The following is an 18,032-nucleotide window of genomic DNA, read 5'->3' on the forward strand; positions in this document are numbered from 1 at the left end:
TGCTCACGCGATTCCTTATCGCGCAGACATAAGGTTAGTTTAAAACGGAGGTTCAAGCTTGAGTGCAGCTCATTGGTAAAACACTACGCTTTTGCAAAGAAAATCCAGGCTTGCACCCCTTTCTATTGTTCGTTCTTTATTTTCCTTTCCAATTTTTTATCGTTGTGCGGCTTCTGACACTAGTGACGGTGGCAGACAACTATGGCAACCTTGTGATCTCATCACAGCTTTCGCTGGAAGATGTACAGGCAGAGCATCAGCAGATGTACTACTCATATCCCAAGATATGCATAAAAAGTACTTTATTAACTCATAGTTCATCCATGCTACTCCTCTGTTTTAACTTGATAGTTGAAAATTCATCCAGGTGTCTTCATTGAGCTCATTTTGCTGGACATTTCGGAGTGCAGTGGGCCGGGCAAGAGCTTTTCGGGCATTGTCTAAAGTGGGATTGAAGAGATATTTCAATAAAACTTAGAGCAGTTGTCTATTGGAATTGTACGCCACCTATTGTGAACCTAAAAAATTGTTTCACTCGCTTATTCACAGCCAGAAGTCCTTCAGCGACCATGAAAGTGGTGGTTAGTACATAGATTTTCCTAGTCTGTGTGCTAGTGACTTTGTTTATTGTTCTGCTTTGGTCTGCTCTGTGTAAAGGAACAACCAGTTTCGAACTTCATGAGCAGATTGGTCAGCCTGAAAGGTGGTAAATGCAACTACAGAACAGTTGCTGGCTGGTGTTTCCTGACATAGCAGCTCCAGGCCATGATAAGCAATTCGAAGCCGACAGTAAGAATTAACAAATCAATGTAATGCCCACCGTTTGCATGCTCGCTGAAGCGCCATGCATTGCCGGTCTCATAGACAACAGTGTATATCGGAAACTATATACTGTAGCTCAGCTGTGATTCTTTTCAGGTGAGCAGGAGCGAGGAAGGTGGTAACAAGAATGGTGCACACCGGCTACTAACAGCGGTCGCGCGACCATTTGTGACTGGCGACCAAAAGGTGACGGATGTTCACACCGGTAGAGGCTGCATGCGAGCGCCCGGAAGTCGCAATAGCGGAGAGTCACGTCCGGATCTCGTTATCAGTGAGAACTCTGGAGACCGGCACAAATCAGCTGATTGCCGCCAGCTGAGTGAGCGGAGCAAACCGAGCGCACCGCATTTCTTGTTTTTATCGGTTTTTTTCCAGCACAATGATAAAACAAACAAAAATTGAGCATCCCTGATTGGTTCCAGCAGCTTTGCGACCACAGTCGCGCGAGTGCAAAATCAGTCAGGCAGCGACTAGCCAAAGCAGTCACTTTGCGACTGTTTGCGATCATTCGCGACTATTTGCAACCATTCGCAAATGGTCACGCGACCGCTGCTAGTTACTGATGTGCACCAGCCTTTACCGTCAAATGAGTCGGGCACAGGCCGTGCATGCTACGAGGGACCCCACGATGCTTTGACTAAAGTCGCAAACTTAAGGCGTGTGAAGGCGTTGCCAAAATTGCACCCTGTTTAAGTGTGCTGTATCTGACACAGGTTTTGCAGGTGATAAGTGCAGGATTCGCAGTAATGATAAATTACCTTACTTTCCCGCTCCAAGACGGCGACACCACTCATCTGACAAAGAGCCCTACTGGAGACAACTGCGAGCTATAAAAGACGAGTTTGTAAAGGAGCTAGTTGTTGGCGGTGGTGCAGTAGATAGCGTGCTAAGCTCTATTTGCTGGGGATCGAGATGCTGTTTGTTTAGCACCCATTGACAAAACTTATCTCTGAGATCTGATGGCGTACATTTGCGATGTCATTTTCGTGACGGAAATACGCAACTGAAACCTTGGTGGGTCCCGGCATAAAACACTTTCGTGCTAAAAAGTCATACCTGATGACAGTGGCCAGTTATCAAAACGTTTTTTGGTTACGTGCAGCAGAAATCCACAGAAACATTCTGGCATATTCGCAGTATTATACTGCAAACCGTATTTGCTTCCCACGACAATTCCGCACCACTAATTTGTAACTTTTTTCACTCAGTAGGCCCTTATTTAACACAATAATTACTCTAGGAAATATTGTGGTTTGTGGTGCGACACTGTAATTATACCAGGGAGTTCGGGGTCTCTGCTTCATATAATTGTGTGTCGTTTTTCGTCAATAACTCCTTACGTCATATATAACTTTTTTTTTTGTCTTTCCGAGTTAATTTACGGCAGGAATCACTGTCATCGAAACGATGGTGCTGCGAAATGTCCCCAACCTGTGGTCATGTCATTCTTTATATCCAATTCATATTAACTTTACCGCAGTATGACATATACTCTCCGATGTGCACATTTATATTTTTACGCCTGACCGGTACTCTCTAGATAATACATGTTATCGTATTATATTGAAGCTCAGGACACTGTGTCCGCAGCTACTTATATAGTTGCTGAATATTCTAGACTTCAAACTACTGAGGTGACTTCCGACCCAATGCATGTATTCTGACAGCAACATGAAAATAAAATTATTTCTAGTGCAAAACTAGATAGCCCATGATTGTGCTTGCCATTATTTTGTTTACAGCACTGGGTATGATCTTAAAGCCACCGCATGGATCTATAGGTAGGTGAATTTTTGTAAACATATTTTGGGGGTTACTGCACGTTTTATGTAGAATGGTACTGTAATTTCTCATAAGTAAATGCCACTTATTGTGGTATTCAACACGTATTATTCTGTGCACCCAACAATAAGTGGTAATTGTGAGTTGCGCATACTGTGCTGCCCGTCAGGTCAAGTAATATTTTATGTGTCCCCCCTTACGATGATGTCAGGTAGAAAATGTGGTGAATATGTCTCTACATTTAGTCTCTAAGCTATGCGCAGCCCCTCATAAAAGTCCTTGTGTTATCATTTTATAAAACATGCAAGGTCATCTATTTGTTGGAGTATGACAATTAGAAGGCTAGAGCCATCCGGTGTTGACATTTCACCACCTAAATCGCACCCAAATATCTATGCGCGACGATGGCATAGATAGTTTTCAGACATGTTAACACCGGAACTAGAAGAGTACGTAGAGTTCATTTGTCCTCGTGCAGGAGTTGCATTATTGTTCATGTGAATGCTTTCACTAATTCGCGTCGACGCAAACTTTCCACTGAAGGTGACATTCGCAAAAACTTTTATTCTTTCGTATTCGTTACAACTAAAATGTCACTTCAATTTGTTAGTACGTATACGTATTTATTCTTTTTTGATAGATTTGTTGAAATAGATATTTATTTTATGTACTTGTAGTACTTATTTCAGGAGTATGAGATTATTTATTGTGTAGCACAGTAATAGTTCCCCTTGTTGACAAATGAACCCTTCCAACAGTCCTTGAATAGGCTCTGGGGTCCCAATCGTATAATAACAGGGAGTTTTCGAATAGGGGCCCCAAAACTTTTTACGTATGGTCGCTTTGGGTCAAGCAGGAGCAACGAGTTTCAGAATAGGGTCTGCGGTGCTTTGGACACTCCCCATATTATGTCACTGCAGTTTTGGCTGACAGCCGTCACATCATTGCGTGCCGTCATGTTTGTCTAACCCAAAACTTCGGGGGTAGGCTTTGGGGCTCCCGCTAAATTCGAGAAATAGCATCTCCAACCCAAAGCCCGAACGTGGTTTGGGTTTTGCACATGCCCAGTGGCCTTGACGCCATTTGTTTGGGGCCCACAACTTTCGGGGCCCCTATTCGAAAACTTCTTAATAACAATGCACCCACTACGTGTATATTACACAGGCTTTCTTTTTCTTCGACACAAAAGGTGTAGTGAAAACACACAACACGCACCTAAACTCACAGTGTGAAACTTAGTGACCTTTTCTTAGAGCTATAAAGCACTAATGTAACCAATATGGCGAAATAAACTTCTAAAACACACAACAAATCTAAACAGACAGTTACTTGAATGACAGCCAGTCTTTTTGTGCGAATAAAGGAAACGATGATTGCCACAACCATCTCAAATATATATATATATATATATATTTACAGAGAGAGAGAAAGTGGTGAGAAGATTTCTTATTAAACTTCCAGGCGGTATGTACCGATTGCGGGCTTTTATGAAAGACTGTTTTGTTTTCCAAAATTGCAAGTCGCTTGACTGATACGTGTTATTAGGCCGAAATGTGCAAGCGCGAATCCAGCTCTAAGAGTCTACTCTAGAGGCGTTTGAATCTTTTTCTAAGGTGCACCTTACTGCTGTGTTTCCACGATTTGGTTAGACCTAACACTCTCTTCTTTTTAAACATTATATAACTGTAAAAATACAGGCCATATTTAGGAAATGTACGAGTGCAGCTTGTGTCAATGCTAATGACAACATGAAATTTGCATGCTAACACTAGAAACCTGAATGCTGTGCAAGCTCCACTAACTAAGTGGCAAGGGTACGTGACACGATGTTTTTTTCCATTACTGTTCGCGAAAACAGGTTGTCTAGGTAATCCAAAAGGCTCATGTGTAACTTACTGAAACACCCACATCAAGGTGAAGAAATCTTTGTCGACAGAATCATAACCCTTTAGACCAAACCTGCAGTAGAAAAGAAATGCAAATACTTTGATGTCTCTCGGGTGAGACGCAGACGTGATGTGTACAGACATTTTGGATTTTTCTTGTGTTGCCTTTGCGGGGATACAATTTCTGGCCTTTGGTTAACTTGCCAGTAAAGATTTCTGGACACCCTGTTACTTCGTAGTGCACTTACCACATATTGATACGCAGGCGAACTCAACTAGAAAATTGCTCGCACATATCTTTTGCTCACATAGGCGTCATTGTCGAAGCGACTGAAATCAATAAAATAATTTTTTTTCTGGACGGAGCTGCTGTGAACACAAACCTCCACCGTTTTGAAGTGGGCGTCTATACTACAGGCCCATCTCGCGGAACGTGGATGCACAGGAACCTCAGGAACGCGCTGTTCTTGTAGTGCAATAGAAATACATAAGAACACTTTATATATCGACACTGTTGAATTTCTTGGTAGTGGAACGAAAAGCACCCTAGAAGGCAGAATTAGAAAAAGTACGGAAAAGTTTGCACAAAACACAAACCTTTTCATCTTGCCGAAATTGGGTGTTAGGCAAGCTTTCATCACAGCTTTGGTATTCGGCTGTTCGAAGCGTTCACGAATGCTGCGAAACACACAAATGCTGTCATGCCACAAGGAGAGCGCTATCGAGCACAATGTCCACCCCAGTGGAGCAGCCGTGATGGTGCTCGGATCAAAAAGTCGCGAATTGGATCCAAGCCAGAGGCTCGTTTGTAGTGCGATGTCAGAACATGTTACAGGGCACAAGATGGTCAAAATTTCTCGAGCCCTCCACTACGGCGACTGTCATAATCATATTGCCGTTTAGGACGTAAAACATCACATAATAATATAATTATATATAATGCTATGCACAAGGAGGACTAGGACGTATACGGCTGAAGGGGTTGTTTATTTTGGTCGCGAAGAAAAGTGCCAGAGCGAACAAAAGGTCGATGATCGCAGTGTCGTCGTCTTCCTTCTTCTTTCAGCTTGGGGCAGCCAGCATGTTCACCCATCTTTGTTTTCTTCCCAGGCATGTGCAAATATTATTATTAGGCACCTTGAATACTCCCCCTAGGCTACCGTAGCACGGTCGGCCTCTAGTCCTCTGCTTAGATATAAGAAAGTTTAGCCACAGCCACACACTGTCTCTGCCTGAAGCTATGGATCATCGTTGCGACGTCCATGATGGTAGTGATAGCATATAAAGTGCTCAGCTGCTGACGCAGAGGTCGCGGATTTCATCCAAGCTGAGGCTGTTGCATTTTGATGGAGGGGAAGTAGAACTCCGTGTATAGCGCGATGTCAGTGAACCTGAAAGAAGTTCCGGCAGGCTTAATTTCCGGAGTCGCTCGCTTAAGTGTCTCTGATAATGATAATCATGATTTAGGGTTCAGCCATGTAAAATGACCGACATTAGAAATATTATTGTGGCAGCGAGCATTTGCAGCATTCAAAATAGGTTATAATCCCGACTCTGCAAAACTATATGCAGTTTTCGTAAGCTAATTCTAGGTGTTGGGTGCTCCGCTGATGTAAATTATTGATGGGATCTGATTGAAATGTATAGTCTGAAGTTTCTGTATTGAACATGAAAAAAGTAGTTTTTCTTAAGCTGCGCATTAGCACTTTGATAGCATCTGCAGTAGTTCACTTGACGGTAATGTTCTAGGGTTAGTTCACTCTCAGAATTCACCTTGAATATAGACGCTTCACAGTAATAAAAAGATGCCTTTCTGTAACGTTAAAACAATAGAAGACTGAGCAGATATGTTGTACATTCTTCTAACTTCTTTTAGTGTGAATTTAGGCACGTTTCAAACATTTAAGTAGAGGTATTCAAACAACTAATAGCATGATTTAGGACATAGTAATATTATCACTTGGACACGGGTACCTTATGACAATTTATACATTAGAAACTAATATTTCAAAGTGAAATGATCCTTCTTAAACGTCAATATGGTCACTAATGTCAATTCTCTTCGATTAGCGTCATTCCCTGGACAGTCTTGTGTCATATGCTACATGCCCAGGTGTGATCATGTTTCTCGTTCTCGGACTTTCGTAATTTTGGTTTTAAATGTGATGCAATACTAAAAGTCCTCACTTACATCAATGCCGTCGCTCCTACAGCATTTGTGGAGTTCTTCATATCCTCTTGATTCACGACAACAGCGCTCTTCGCTGTGCTGCAAAATGCTGTCAACGTGCCAAAGTCTGCAAACAAAAGCATCATTGTATGTAACCATCCGATAGTAATATTCTGCTCATTCTTTTACCTCTCCCAATATCTTATACTGCGTGCTGCATTTCAGTTTACATGCTTCCCATACCAATCTTTCATTTAGGATGTCATGCTGTGGGCAATGAGTAATTACAGCAAAGGCGCAACGTATGAGTACTATACTGCGGTCGTGATTTCCGGTTACGAAGAAGCGCTTGCTGATTGTGTGAATCACACTTCCTGTGGCTATTTTCTGTGGGAAAACAGCTCATCATTTTTGGTCATGCATGCTGCTGCCATGACGAAGGTGCTACGTTAGGTATGTATCGAAGTTTAAGAATAAATGTTTTTTATTGTGTTTAATCTAACAAACCAGATGTGGATACTTATTTCAATAATTAGCGTGTAGTTTTAGTGGTACCCATTGCCATACCTAATATAGAATGGCACTTTTATATCTCATATAAGTGTCTTTTCTGAGAAAATATTGGCGCCAGTTCTACAACACTATGATACCGAATATTATAAAGCAAGTAATGTCAACAAAGAGCCGAAAATTAGAAGTACTTGAGTTTCACTGTCCCTAAAATAGACTGTATCGGGCCTCACTACAAAACTATTTAAAGCAGTCAGTACTATGCTCTTGAATATACTTAATAAAGAAGCAAATCTATTGCACGAAGACAACAATCAGACGCCCATGTGTGGAGTTCGCGACATGCAGTCGACTGCTTACGTGGAGACTCCTTGTATAGATCGTGTCTGTAAAAGTGAGATAGTGGTCCGGCATGGACCCGTAATGTTGCGCACAGTTTTTAGTGATTGCGGGGGTGTTGGTCTCTGATGTCACATTTACCTTTTTGCTTGTTTAACCATTGCTTTCAAATTATATAAATAACGTTTCAATTGAGCCCAGCATTTCTTAGGCCATCGCATGAACTACTGCTTCGGTGGGCCCTCCGTCGCTGGTTCCTGTGACCGCGTTTCAGTTTGATCACGTGAAGTTGCGAGATATCCAATACAATATGAATACATGCCACCTCACTCAATGGTAAAATTGTAAAATGTGCCGAGCAATGTTTTCCTTGTACTTCAGCTGGGAATGCATTCACGGGTAAGCATGCGCTGACTCTATAAACCTGAAGGCTGCTCGGCCTCTACGGCTGGAGAACAGGCCTATATTTGGGGTGCAGTTCACTTATTCTCTCCTTTCTCTCATCCTTCATTACACTCTGCGACAAGGTTTTTTGCTACGCTGCCACTCCGACGACGGTATAGCCAGGATTGAATCATCAGGCCGGCATCTTGACTGGGGTTTCTCCAGAAGGGACAGGCCCCTTCTATTCTGCGTTTACGCATTGGCCGCTCCTGGCCAGCAGTTCGTAGTTACCGGCTTGCGACAGCCTCGTCCTCTGCGTAGACTGCGTGTGGGGCAGCCGGAACTACAGAGCACCTGCTGTGGGTTTCCCAGTGCTTCGCGCACGGAGCAGTCTTGCTCGCCGCCCTCCAACTCTATGGTTTGCCCATGGCTACATAGAGGGATCTTCTCTTCTATGCATGACACCACACCCTGGTCTTCAATACGGTTCTTCGCTTTCGTGGGGAAACTGCACTTGACAAACAGCTATAGAAGCCGCCTTCCAGGCTCTCATTCATGGACGCTATTTCTCCTATTCTTCTCTCTCTTACATATTTTTGATACTCACATCCCTACCCACAAGTACTGAGCCATGCTTCCAATTATGGCTGCAGAAGTTGTGTCTTCTTTTTTCATCAATCTATCTTTCTCTCTCTCTCTCTTGGCATTAGAATGAAAGCCACAGAGAAAAATCACGTGCATTCTACCGCCAGTAGATGTAGTTCTACAATAGCAACCGTATTCTCTACGAGAAATGTAAATTTTTCATCTTTATTTTTTCTGTAGACCTATTTGAGACAGGACACAGCTCAAGCCAGAAGATATTCGTATATGTTTTGATTATATTTTTGACGCGTGGTGTTTTGAACTCCCGAGAAAATTCAGCCTTTTTGCGTGTACCTTCAACACTAAGCGGCGTCTGCGTCTACATGAAATGCTGATGGTGAAACCCTGTCACCTTCCACAATCTTACGAGACCCGTGTCAAATCGGGCTACTTCGTGTAGCGCTAAATGTGGGGATACCTCGCCCCCGCAGCTTTTCCTTCAGTGCCAATAACAGTCATCGCCGAGTATACAAAATCTGTCCTTGTAACCTTGACTTGAATTTTCAAGTATTTACTACAATCAATATGGCATGGCAAGGAAAAAAAAAGGCAGATCTCACGTACAGTGGGAATAAATGATGTGCGAAGCACAAATGAGAAATGTTGATATGCCACACGTGCGCAAGTAGTTGTATTATCTTTACCTTTTTTGTTTCATTTCCTTATAAACCTTTCTTTGCCTTTTTCTGTGCTTTTGTTTTTGTTTTTTGTTTTTTTCTTACTCACGTTTTTCTCTTTGTGCCATATGGTTTTTGTCACATGGTTACTGTCTCCTCCATATATTTTCGCGCTCTGCGCAATAAACTCCGAGGCTCAGTTGGAAGTTAGCGCTCGTGTCCTTCATGTCCTTCTTGCCTCTGTGTCGTCGTTTTGTTCTCGCGCTATAACTATCGTCATGCCACACCAACTAGCCCAAGTTGCCACTTTTCTAAGCCACTTTAAAATCAGCGTAACTTTACGAGGTGAACGTAAACGATGCCATACACGACTTTCACGTCATGATCATCATGTTTGCAGGTGTCGTTTACCTCGTCCTCTATTCACGTCACGTGATACCAAATTTAGTAGATGTGGAGCTAGCGAGACTGCAGCGAACACGCTATGAACGTGGTATGTTTTCATGTTCCTAAATGACACGCTTGTCAGCATTATCTTGGTTGCACCAGTCATATACTTTTGTCATTCACTGACGTCCCGTAATACCAAATTTGGTATAAGTGAAGCTAGCGAAACGGCTGCAGGCGCATCATGAGAGTGGCATGTAGTCATGTTGTTACACGACACACATCTCATATTATCATGTTTGCACCAGTCACATACCTTCGTCATCCATTTTTATACCGTAATACCAAATTTGGTATACGACTCTAGCGAAACGGCCGAGAGTGCATTATGAGAGTGGCATGTAATCATCTTGTTACATGACACGTGTATCATGATTTTCATGTCAGGGTCAGTCGCTTGTGTTCGCCATGCAATCATGTCATAAAATACGAGTTTTGCAACATGCCATGTTAATGAAATCACCGCAAGAGCTACAGGACCCTGAACTGTAAATCTTGTCATTCATGACATACATGTCGGGATTTTCATCTTACGACTAGTCATATATGTTCGTCATACAGTCATGTTATGCCATACCAAGTTTGGTATTGATACCATTATCGAAACGGTCAGGAGAGCTAAAAGTTGTAAGTGGATAGATAGATGGATAGATAGATGGATAGACGGATGGATAGATGGATGAATGGATGGATGGATGGATGGATGGATGGATGGATGGATGGATGGATGGATGGATGGATGGATGGATGGATGGATGGATGATGGATGATGGATGATGGATGATGGTTGATGGATGATGGATGATGGATGATGGATGATGGATGATAGATAGATAGATAGATAGATAGATAGATAGATAGATAGATAGATAGATAGATAGATAGATAGATAGATAGATAGATAGATAGATAGATAGATAGATAGATAGATAGATACGCTCAAAGTCTCCCATTGCAAGTTCGCTAAGAAATGCTTCGCATTCAATTATAGACTGTCTATGCTTCATCCTTTTTCTTCCGCACTCCCATGCTATTCATTTACACATCCACTCCTTCTAACTCTCACCTGCTCTTCCCGCCCTATCACACTACGCTTAGCTGTGTTGCAAGAGGGTTGGGCCATGAATGACCGTAGGCCGTTTGCATCACAAGCAGGCGGCTTACCACAGAGCATCGCTACTGCTTGATATTGGTTCTGAACAAAAGAAATATTTATTGGAATGACACGTAGTAGAGAGAGCCTCCTTATTGCATGCAATATATGGTGGCAGAAGTATAGGATCGCCCCAGGCGTTGAAACGGGTGAATTGCGTAATGGGTAGGTGTTTAAACAACGAACCAATAGAGAGCGCTCAGACATGTTAATCAACACCAGCTGCAAGAGCATTATCACAGTGAAGAATCATGCACTTTCACGTGTCGCCTCGCGCACGCAAAGTGGGCCTTTCGCTGATTCTCAAAAAGAAGTATCGGGGCTTAGTGAGAACTTAATTGAAGTTGCAGTGCACTCCAGTACAGTTCGAAACGACCAATGCTGGGTACACAGTCATTCGTTGCTTTATGGCACGGTTGCATGCGTGCAGTTAAAACGCAACAAAAGCTAGCACTTGAAAAGGTGATTTGAGCAGGCCAAGTTATCTCTATCACATCCCACTCTTGAACACCAAGCTCAAACATCCACTAAGTAATTGAGAGCGTAGTTCCTTAGGCCGGCACTTCACCGTAGCAGTAGCCGTCGGGCAAAATTCTCAGTGCCGAGTAAGCGCGCCGAGCATAACAGGCGCGCTCTCAGAGAGCGCAGGCGCGGCGGCAGATGGCGTGCGCTGCGCCGTGCGTGTCGAGAACTGATGACTCGGTCGATCCCGTCACCGAGCGCAGCGGATGCTCTCCCCACCCATCACCTTCACAAAAGTCACAAGCACAATCTAAAAAAAACCCGTTGATTTGTAAAAAGCGTCGCTCAACAACTGTATTTGAACAAAGAACAGCTGCTAGTTTTATTTTTTTTTATGCGATTGCGTGTTATACTCGGGGCAGTGTCCGTTCTGTGGTGTCCGGGACGATACCACGCATGCGTAACTGTCCCTCATTCTATTTTACCTCGCAGCTCTGCGCTCTCTTCCTCCCCCTCTATCGCCCCGCCGCGCTGGTCTAGTGGCTAAGGTACTCGGCTGCTGACCCGCAGGTCGCGGGTTCGATTCCCGGCTGCAGCGGCTGCATTTCCGATGGAGGCGGAAATGTTGTAGGCTCTTGTACTCAGATTTGGGTGCACGTTAAAGAACCCCAGGTGGTCAAAATTTTCGGAGCCCTCCACTACGGCGTCTCTCATAATCATATGGTGGTTTTGGGACGTTCAACCCCAGAAATCAATCAATCCTCCCCCTCTATCTACGCCGAAGGTGCGGCGCTAAAAAAGATTGCACGCAACTCTCTCTCTGTGGCCAGAGCAGGATAACATTGGAGGTCGTTGTAATGCCTGGCGTTCGACGGTGCTCACGCTTCCTCTCTTCTCAATACATTCTCACTCTAACATTCGTTAGGGTGTGGCCTGAGTTGTGTTGACAAGTGAAACAAAACTCGATGCGCACCCACGGGGATATTTTCGCATCTCAATATGTTGGTCCTTTCGGGAAGATGATGTGTAATTTGATAAGGTCTGCTAATTATTGCCTTTGTTACTGTACACTTTAAGTTATAATGAACGTAATAAGCGGTAACTCTGATCCGGATGCCTTCAGTTGCCTTCCGGAAATAAAACGCAGCAAATTATTACATCACCAATTTTAATGGTTTTGATTTACTTACAAAAGTAGATTATGTCCTCTGCAGTTTCTTCTACGAAGAGTGGTTTCCTAAAATCAGCAAAAAATGATGCTCTTAGGCCAAGTTCATTCATTCCGACATTCGAGGCTGTGCAAATCTCCAAAATATTCTGTATTTTACACATACCAGAACAATATTTATATATTTACTCTTTATGAAATGCATACATTTTAAACGAACATATACCAATCACATCGAAGAGTGAAAGAATGAAAAGCATCATTCCCTTTTTTTTCATTCCGACAGCAACAGGTGTCTCAGTCAATATGTGCTTCAGGTATAAGTATGCTGCAACACCTCTTCAAGTGGCCATGAAATGGATTCACTAAGGCAGCTTATTGCCTCATGAATTGACTGCAGAAAAAATTTTTAGAATCCGTTCAGTCTGAGTGGAGTTACACAAATTTGTCACTGACTGCATTTGCATTCTCCTCTCGTAGCGATGAATGCCGGAAGGTAAGCTCCGAGAAATTATGAAAATGTAAAGAAAATACGTCATGCGGGACTCGTGACTTCGAGCACATTCAAGAGCGAAGCTCCTTGTGCTGTGGGTTGTGCGCCCGCGATGTGTGAGTAGTAGTAGTAGTAGTAGTAGTAGTAGTAGTAGTAGTAGTAGTAGTAGTAGTAGTAGTAGTAGTAGTAGTGAAGGTAGTAGTGGTAGACGTAAGCGGCTAGATGGATGGAAGGATGGATGGATAGATGGATATACGCAGGTAGCCCGGCAGGCTGAAGATCGTTGCTTCGTAGGTGCAGTAGTACGCGACAAGTTCTTACGATGCGTGTTATGCACAGGTACCGATATCCTGACAAGCACCCGTTGTACAACGCTGATAGCTCCGCGTCTCCCACTTATGAGCGTTAGGCATTTCGCTCGTGGCAGTGGCCATTGTGGCACAGAGGGGCATGTGCTGATCGATGTTCTCAACACTGGGCAATGCTGGCCGCGGTGCATACCAAACAACACTGCCTTCGACGTACATAACCATTATGCGCCGGCTCGTTAAGAAGCCTTCCTACAGAAACGCCCCGTGCAACTCCAAGCAGGCTCATGTTACAACATTCACTTTGTGAATATGGCAGTGATTTTTTTAGATGCGAAGTATCCCATAGTCGAGCTCAATCCATTGTGAAATGAGACCACCCTTGCTGCGCGCCCCTCTTTCCTCCCTTCTCTTCTATGCTCCCCCTCTCTCGCCTCTTTTGCCAGCATGCCACGTGGCGCTGTTAATGTAAAGTGAGCAATGTACTTCACATTTCGCAGTAATTGTAGTGCAGTTTTTAAGGGTGATAGTCTTTTTTTGGACCTTCAACATAAAAACTTTGGTCTGTTTGTCTGTATATCAATCTGTCTGTCTGTACATTTATGTGTTTATCTGTCTTTAAGGGTACCCTAACGGCACCTAAGTGTCCAAACCATACTCCAAACTGCCGACCCCATCTGCAGCGCCCACCAATATTGCTCAAGATTCAGCATTCCTACTTGTGCGATTGTCAATTAAAAAGCAAATATTGTTCATATCTGAGGCATCATATCATCTGGCTAATATTCTGTCTGTGTCTCTTTCTAGAAAAGGTATACATAAATAATTCTAAGTACCGTAACAATTATCCCGTTGCGCTGACAATGCAACGCTTGAAAGAAACAGCAAATGTTTCCAACGCTTTGCTAAGACCACACTGTGGTGGCAGCTACTAGTCTCCGTGCGTTCTACGCCTTATCACCGCCGAGACAGGCACGAGGGCGCGCAGGCTTCCTTTTGCATAATAAATGTCAGATAGCGCTCATGTCTCACGCGTGACATGACTTTATGCGCTCTTCGCCTCTACTGCGAGCTCCAGGCACTCTAAGACAGCACCTCCAGAATACAATTCACCGACTTTCTTGCGCAGAACAAATGTAGGTTTTGTTCACTTTCTCCAGACGCCTTTCGTACGTAGCCCAAATATCGTCCTGATCACGAGAAATTCGTGCGAGAATCAATTCCTCAAGTCGCTTTTTGTTGGAGGCACAACAGCAGACACTCGCTTTACTTCTGCTTTAGACTTAAAAGAGAACAAAAGTGTTTTTGCCCTCTCTGCAGTATCTTGCATGTGACAAGCACCTGCTACATCCCAATAGGCTTATATCTCGATTCAGAATTCCATTGCTGGCATGTCGGCACTTATCCCCATTTCGATAAATGTACAGTACCCGCCCTTCAATACGGGCTCAGGGCAACCATACTCTTGGGGAGGTTTCCAAACCGTTCGTCGTATTCGGCCTCTTAACAGATGATGTGATGTGCAGTCTGCACTTAGTCACTGGAATGTTTTTTTTTTCGCCTGTGGTAAATGATCACGCGAACACCTTAGACGCATTCATGTAGAAACGCATGGTTTGTGTCGTGTGCTGCATACAGTCATATAAAAAACGGGCCAGTTGTTTCAAAGGAAATAGAACAGTCGACATAACAAATGTCGCGACTGACGAGTGCAGTAGTGTCGGCCGTGAAAATATCAGACCAGAAAGAAAAATGACCACAAGAACATCAGGATGTGTGCGTTTTCAGCCAGGCTTCAATGAGCCGCGCGAATCCAATTTTTGCCAATCTTCGCCTAGTGTTGCACCACCCGTACAGCTCAGAGCATTAGCGCTTCAGACAGATAGGGCTGCAAGACGGAACGAGTCCCCAGCCAGCAACATTACAGGGCTGTCTAGCATATATGAGTCCCAATAACAACGTGAAAACCATGGCGGCTGGGACGCGTTTTGGGGGCACACAATTGCTTACGCTATTCAGACTAAAAAAGTGCAATTAGGCTGAGGAAGCCGCAGCTAGCAGTGTGAATGAAAAATTTATACTTTTTAGTTGTATTGTCGAACTTGGTTTCAGGGTATATTAGCTGTTGGTGCCAGCGCGAGAATAATAGCCAAAAAGTAGCCAAGCAGTCATTGCCATTTTTTTGTCACCACGGCCTTTTAAAGGTAGCCAAAGTGGCGTAAAGTAGCTAAATCTGGCAACCATAGTTGCCTGCCAGAAGTCAGTGACACGCATCTATAAAGCAGTATTTGAACGTTGCTGCCTTGAACTGCACTTACACTACACTAAACCTTCTGCTTTCAACAGCTACTGAAATTCAAGAAAGTTCAAATATCTAGTGAAATACCCTCACTCGTACTACCACACAGAGGAGAATTATACATAAAAAAGTACATGAATTTCTTTCCTTCATGAGGAACCAGTGCTAAAAATTTCTAAATTGACCACCATTTTGATTGAGTCCCAATAAGAAAGCAAGGAAATAAATGCATCCTTATTGACTTTGCAATGAACTATTAGAGATAACTTGCTGCTTTTTATCGTGAAGCTCCTTAAGGCGTAACCACCTGTATCTGGTATGTGCAACAGAGGAGTTTAGTTCTTAAAATGTCTCTAGATGGTGGTACTTGTTAATATCAATATATGATAAGATGCGAGATGGTGGTACATGGAGTGTTTACTAGACGCATGGACATACAGACGGACAGACATAGGGACGGACCGATCAACCCTCGGTTGGACGGACGAACGGATTCATGAACGGACGGACGGATGATTTGCCTCACTTGTCCTCATTCAGTCCGTAAATATGCTAGGATTTTTTCAGCACCCGATCATTTGCATATAGGTTGCAATATCAGTGGTTAGCGAGAATTAGCGACGCTATTGTACTTACCGTGTAAAAAAATAGTTAATAGTGTTATTTGCATCTTGCTGAGTAGCAACATGACTCTTTAACTTCTCAAGAGTAGCGTTTGCCTCCAGTGACCCTGGCGTATATTCAACACCTAGGCTATCAATCTGAAATCATGATGGAGGGCATTAGAAATTTCTGTACCACATTATCCACACGTCCCTCTCAAAACAGATGTATGCAGATATGCACAAAAAGAAAACAACAACAACCCTCAACTATTTGTCACGCCCATTTTTGAAGACTACAGTCTTTTTGGGGACGTTCGACGAAAAAATTTTGGTCTGTCGTTTTGCCTGTCTGTACATTTGTCTGTTCGTATGCCCTAACTATATCTCAAACGGCACCAAACGGCCAACCCCATTCGCAGTGCCCACCAATATGACTCGAGGCTTAATATTCATAGTTGTGCTATTGTCCATTAAAAGCAATTGTTGCACATATCTGAGGCGCCATAAGAACACTTCGAAGTTTTGTATGTCTGCCTTTATACTAGAAGAGGCACACACAAGTAACTCTAAGGAATGTATCGTTTATCACGCAGCGCTGAAAGTGCAAAGTGACGCTCAAAAAGGTGTTTCCAACGCTTTGCTGCGACGTCACGGTGGTGGCACCTGCTAGTCGCTTTGCGTTCTACACCTTATCACCTCCGAGACTGGCGCACATATTTCTCCGCGGGCTGCACGCCTTCGTTTTCGAAGATAACTGCCAGATGGCACTTGCGTCTAACGTGCCTTGATGCGCTCGTTCGCCTCCGCTACATGTTCAAGGCACTAACGCACCGCCTCCAGAATACCCTTCAGTGATTTTCTTGCGCAGAACATCAAATAAACGTTTTTTTCACTCTCTCCAGACACAAGACTATCGTCTTTCGACTACATTTGCGGCGTAACATGCAGATTTTGAACGAATTTTTAATTGTGTATGGTTGTTAGTTCCAACATGATCACATTTGAGTGCACGTTAAAGAACCCCAGGTGTGCTAGAAATTTCCGGAGCCCTCTACTACAGCGTATCTCATAATCATGTGGTTGTTTTTGGACGTTAAACCCCACCCAATAATGAATCAATCAGTTGCAACATCACTTCAAGAGAGAGTGACATTTGAAGAAGCTCAAATAAGCTTATCTAATGAGCGTGGCTTTTCGGTACCAACAGCAAAATCTGCTTTCCAAGGGTGCAAAAATGCCCTCGAGGCTTTGAAGCAAATAGAGTCTGACCTAACCTCCACTCATGAAGTTTCGAAGGACTTGTAAATCAAGGTTTGGGCTCTTAAGCTCATGTTCCGGGCAGACCGTATTCGCTGAGGGTTTCGGTCTCGCAAAAATTGTAAACAGTATTTATGGTAATCTGCTTACGTTTCGCTCTCGTGAACTCTCGCAACCTTTTCATCGCAGGTCAACAGCGTTGAGGCTCCATAGAGATTACCCTCTATTGATTGTCTCTTGGGCATAAAAAGGCTGTCCATAGAACTAAATGTGGATATTGGTGCAAATATGCGGGACAAAATTAACAAAAAAACTGCAATCAAATATGATGTACGCATGAGGTGACCTTAGTAATTTAGCCTGCATATAAAGCAATATTATGGTTTTGAGCACTTCAAGAAAACACTCAATATTTTCCCAACCACGCAGAATAACGTGGAAGCGGCAGGTAGGCACCGGATACTGGAATGTACAATTCAACACAAGAATGGATTCCTCATTTGCCAAAAAGTGTTTGTGTTCCTTTTACATTCAGTGCTACCGACACAGGCTAAACCAGGAGGCGTGCGAACACAAACCTTCGTGAGCGCAAGAGAAATACCACGAATGATGTGTAGTGGATTTTAGAAAGCGATATCCGAAAATGTGGTTAATGGGCATCCTTCACCGTCAACGAGATTGTATT

At 43.4% G+C, this 18,032-nt stretch overlaps 1 protein-coding gene across 1 annotated transcript in view; it reads right to left on the reverse strand.

Annotated features, from left to right (window-relative positions):
• Positions 1 to 285: 285 nt before the first annotated feature.
• The window catches only part of LOC142768947 (uncharacterized), a 31,193-nt gene continuing 13,446 nt past the window's right edge, over positions 286 to 18,032 (reverse strand). Inside the window, exons 4-8 of the mRNA XM_075871554.1 lie at positions 16,122 to 16,246; positions 12,408 to 12,454; positions 6,682 to 6,787; positions 4,501 to 4,563; positions 286 to 440 (exon numbers count right to left, since the gene is read on the reverse strand). Of these exons, the coding sequence (XP_075727669.1) occupies positions 383 to 440; positions 4,501 to 4,563; positions 6,682 to 6,787; positions 12,408 to 12,454; positions 16,122 to 16,246 (399 nt within the window). The 3' untranslated portion in view covers positions 286 to 382. The remainder of the gene's footprint in view (positions 441 to 4,500; positions 4,564 to 6,681; positions 6,788 to 12,407; positions 12,455 to 16,121; positions 16,247 to 18,032) is intronic.

The sequence above is a fragment of the Rhipicephalus microplus genome, chromosome 8 (genome assembly GCF_043290135.1).
Source record: "Rhipicephalus microplus isolate Deutch F79 chromosome 8, USDA_Rmic, whole genome shotgun sequence".
Taxonomy (NCBI): domain Eukaryota; kingdom Metazoa; phylum Arthropoda; class Arachnida; order Ixodida; family Ixodidae; genus Rhipicephalus; species Rhipicephalus microplus.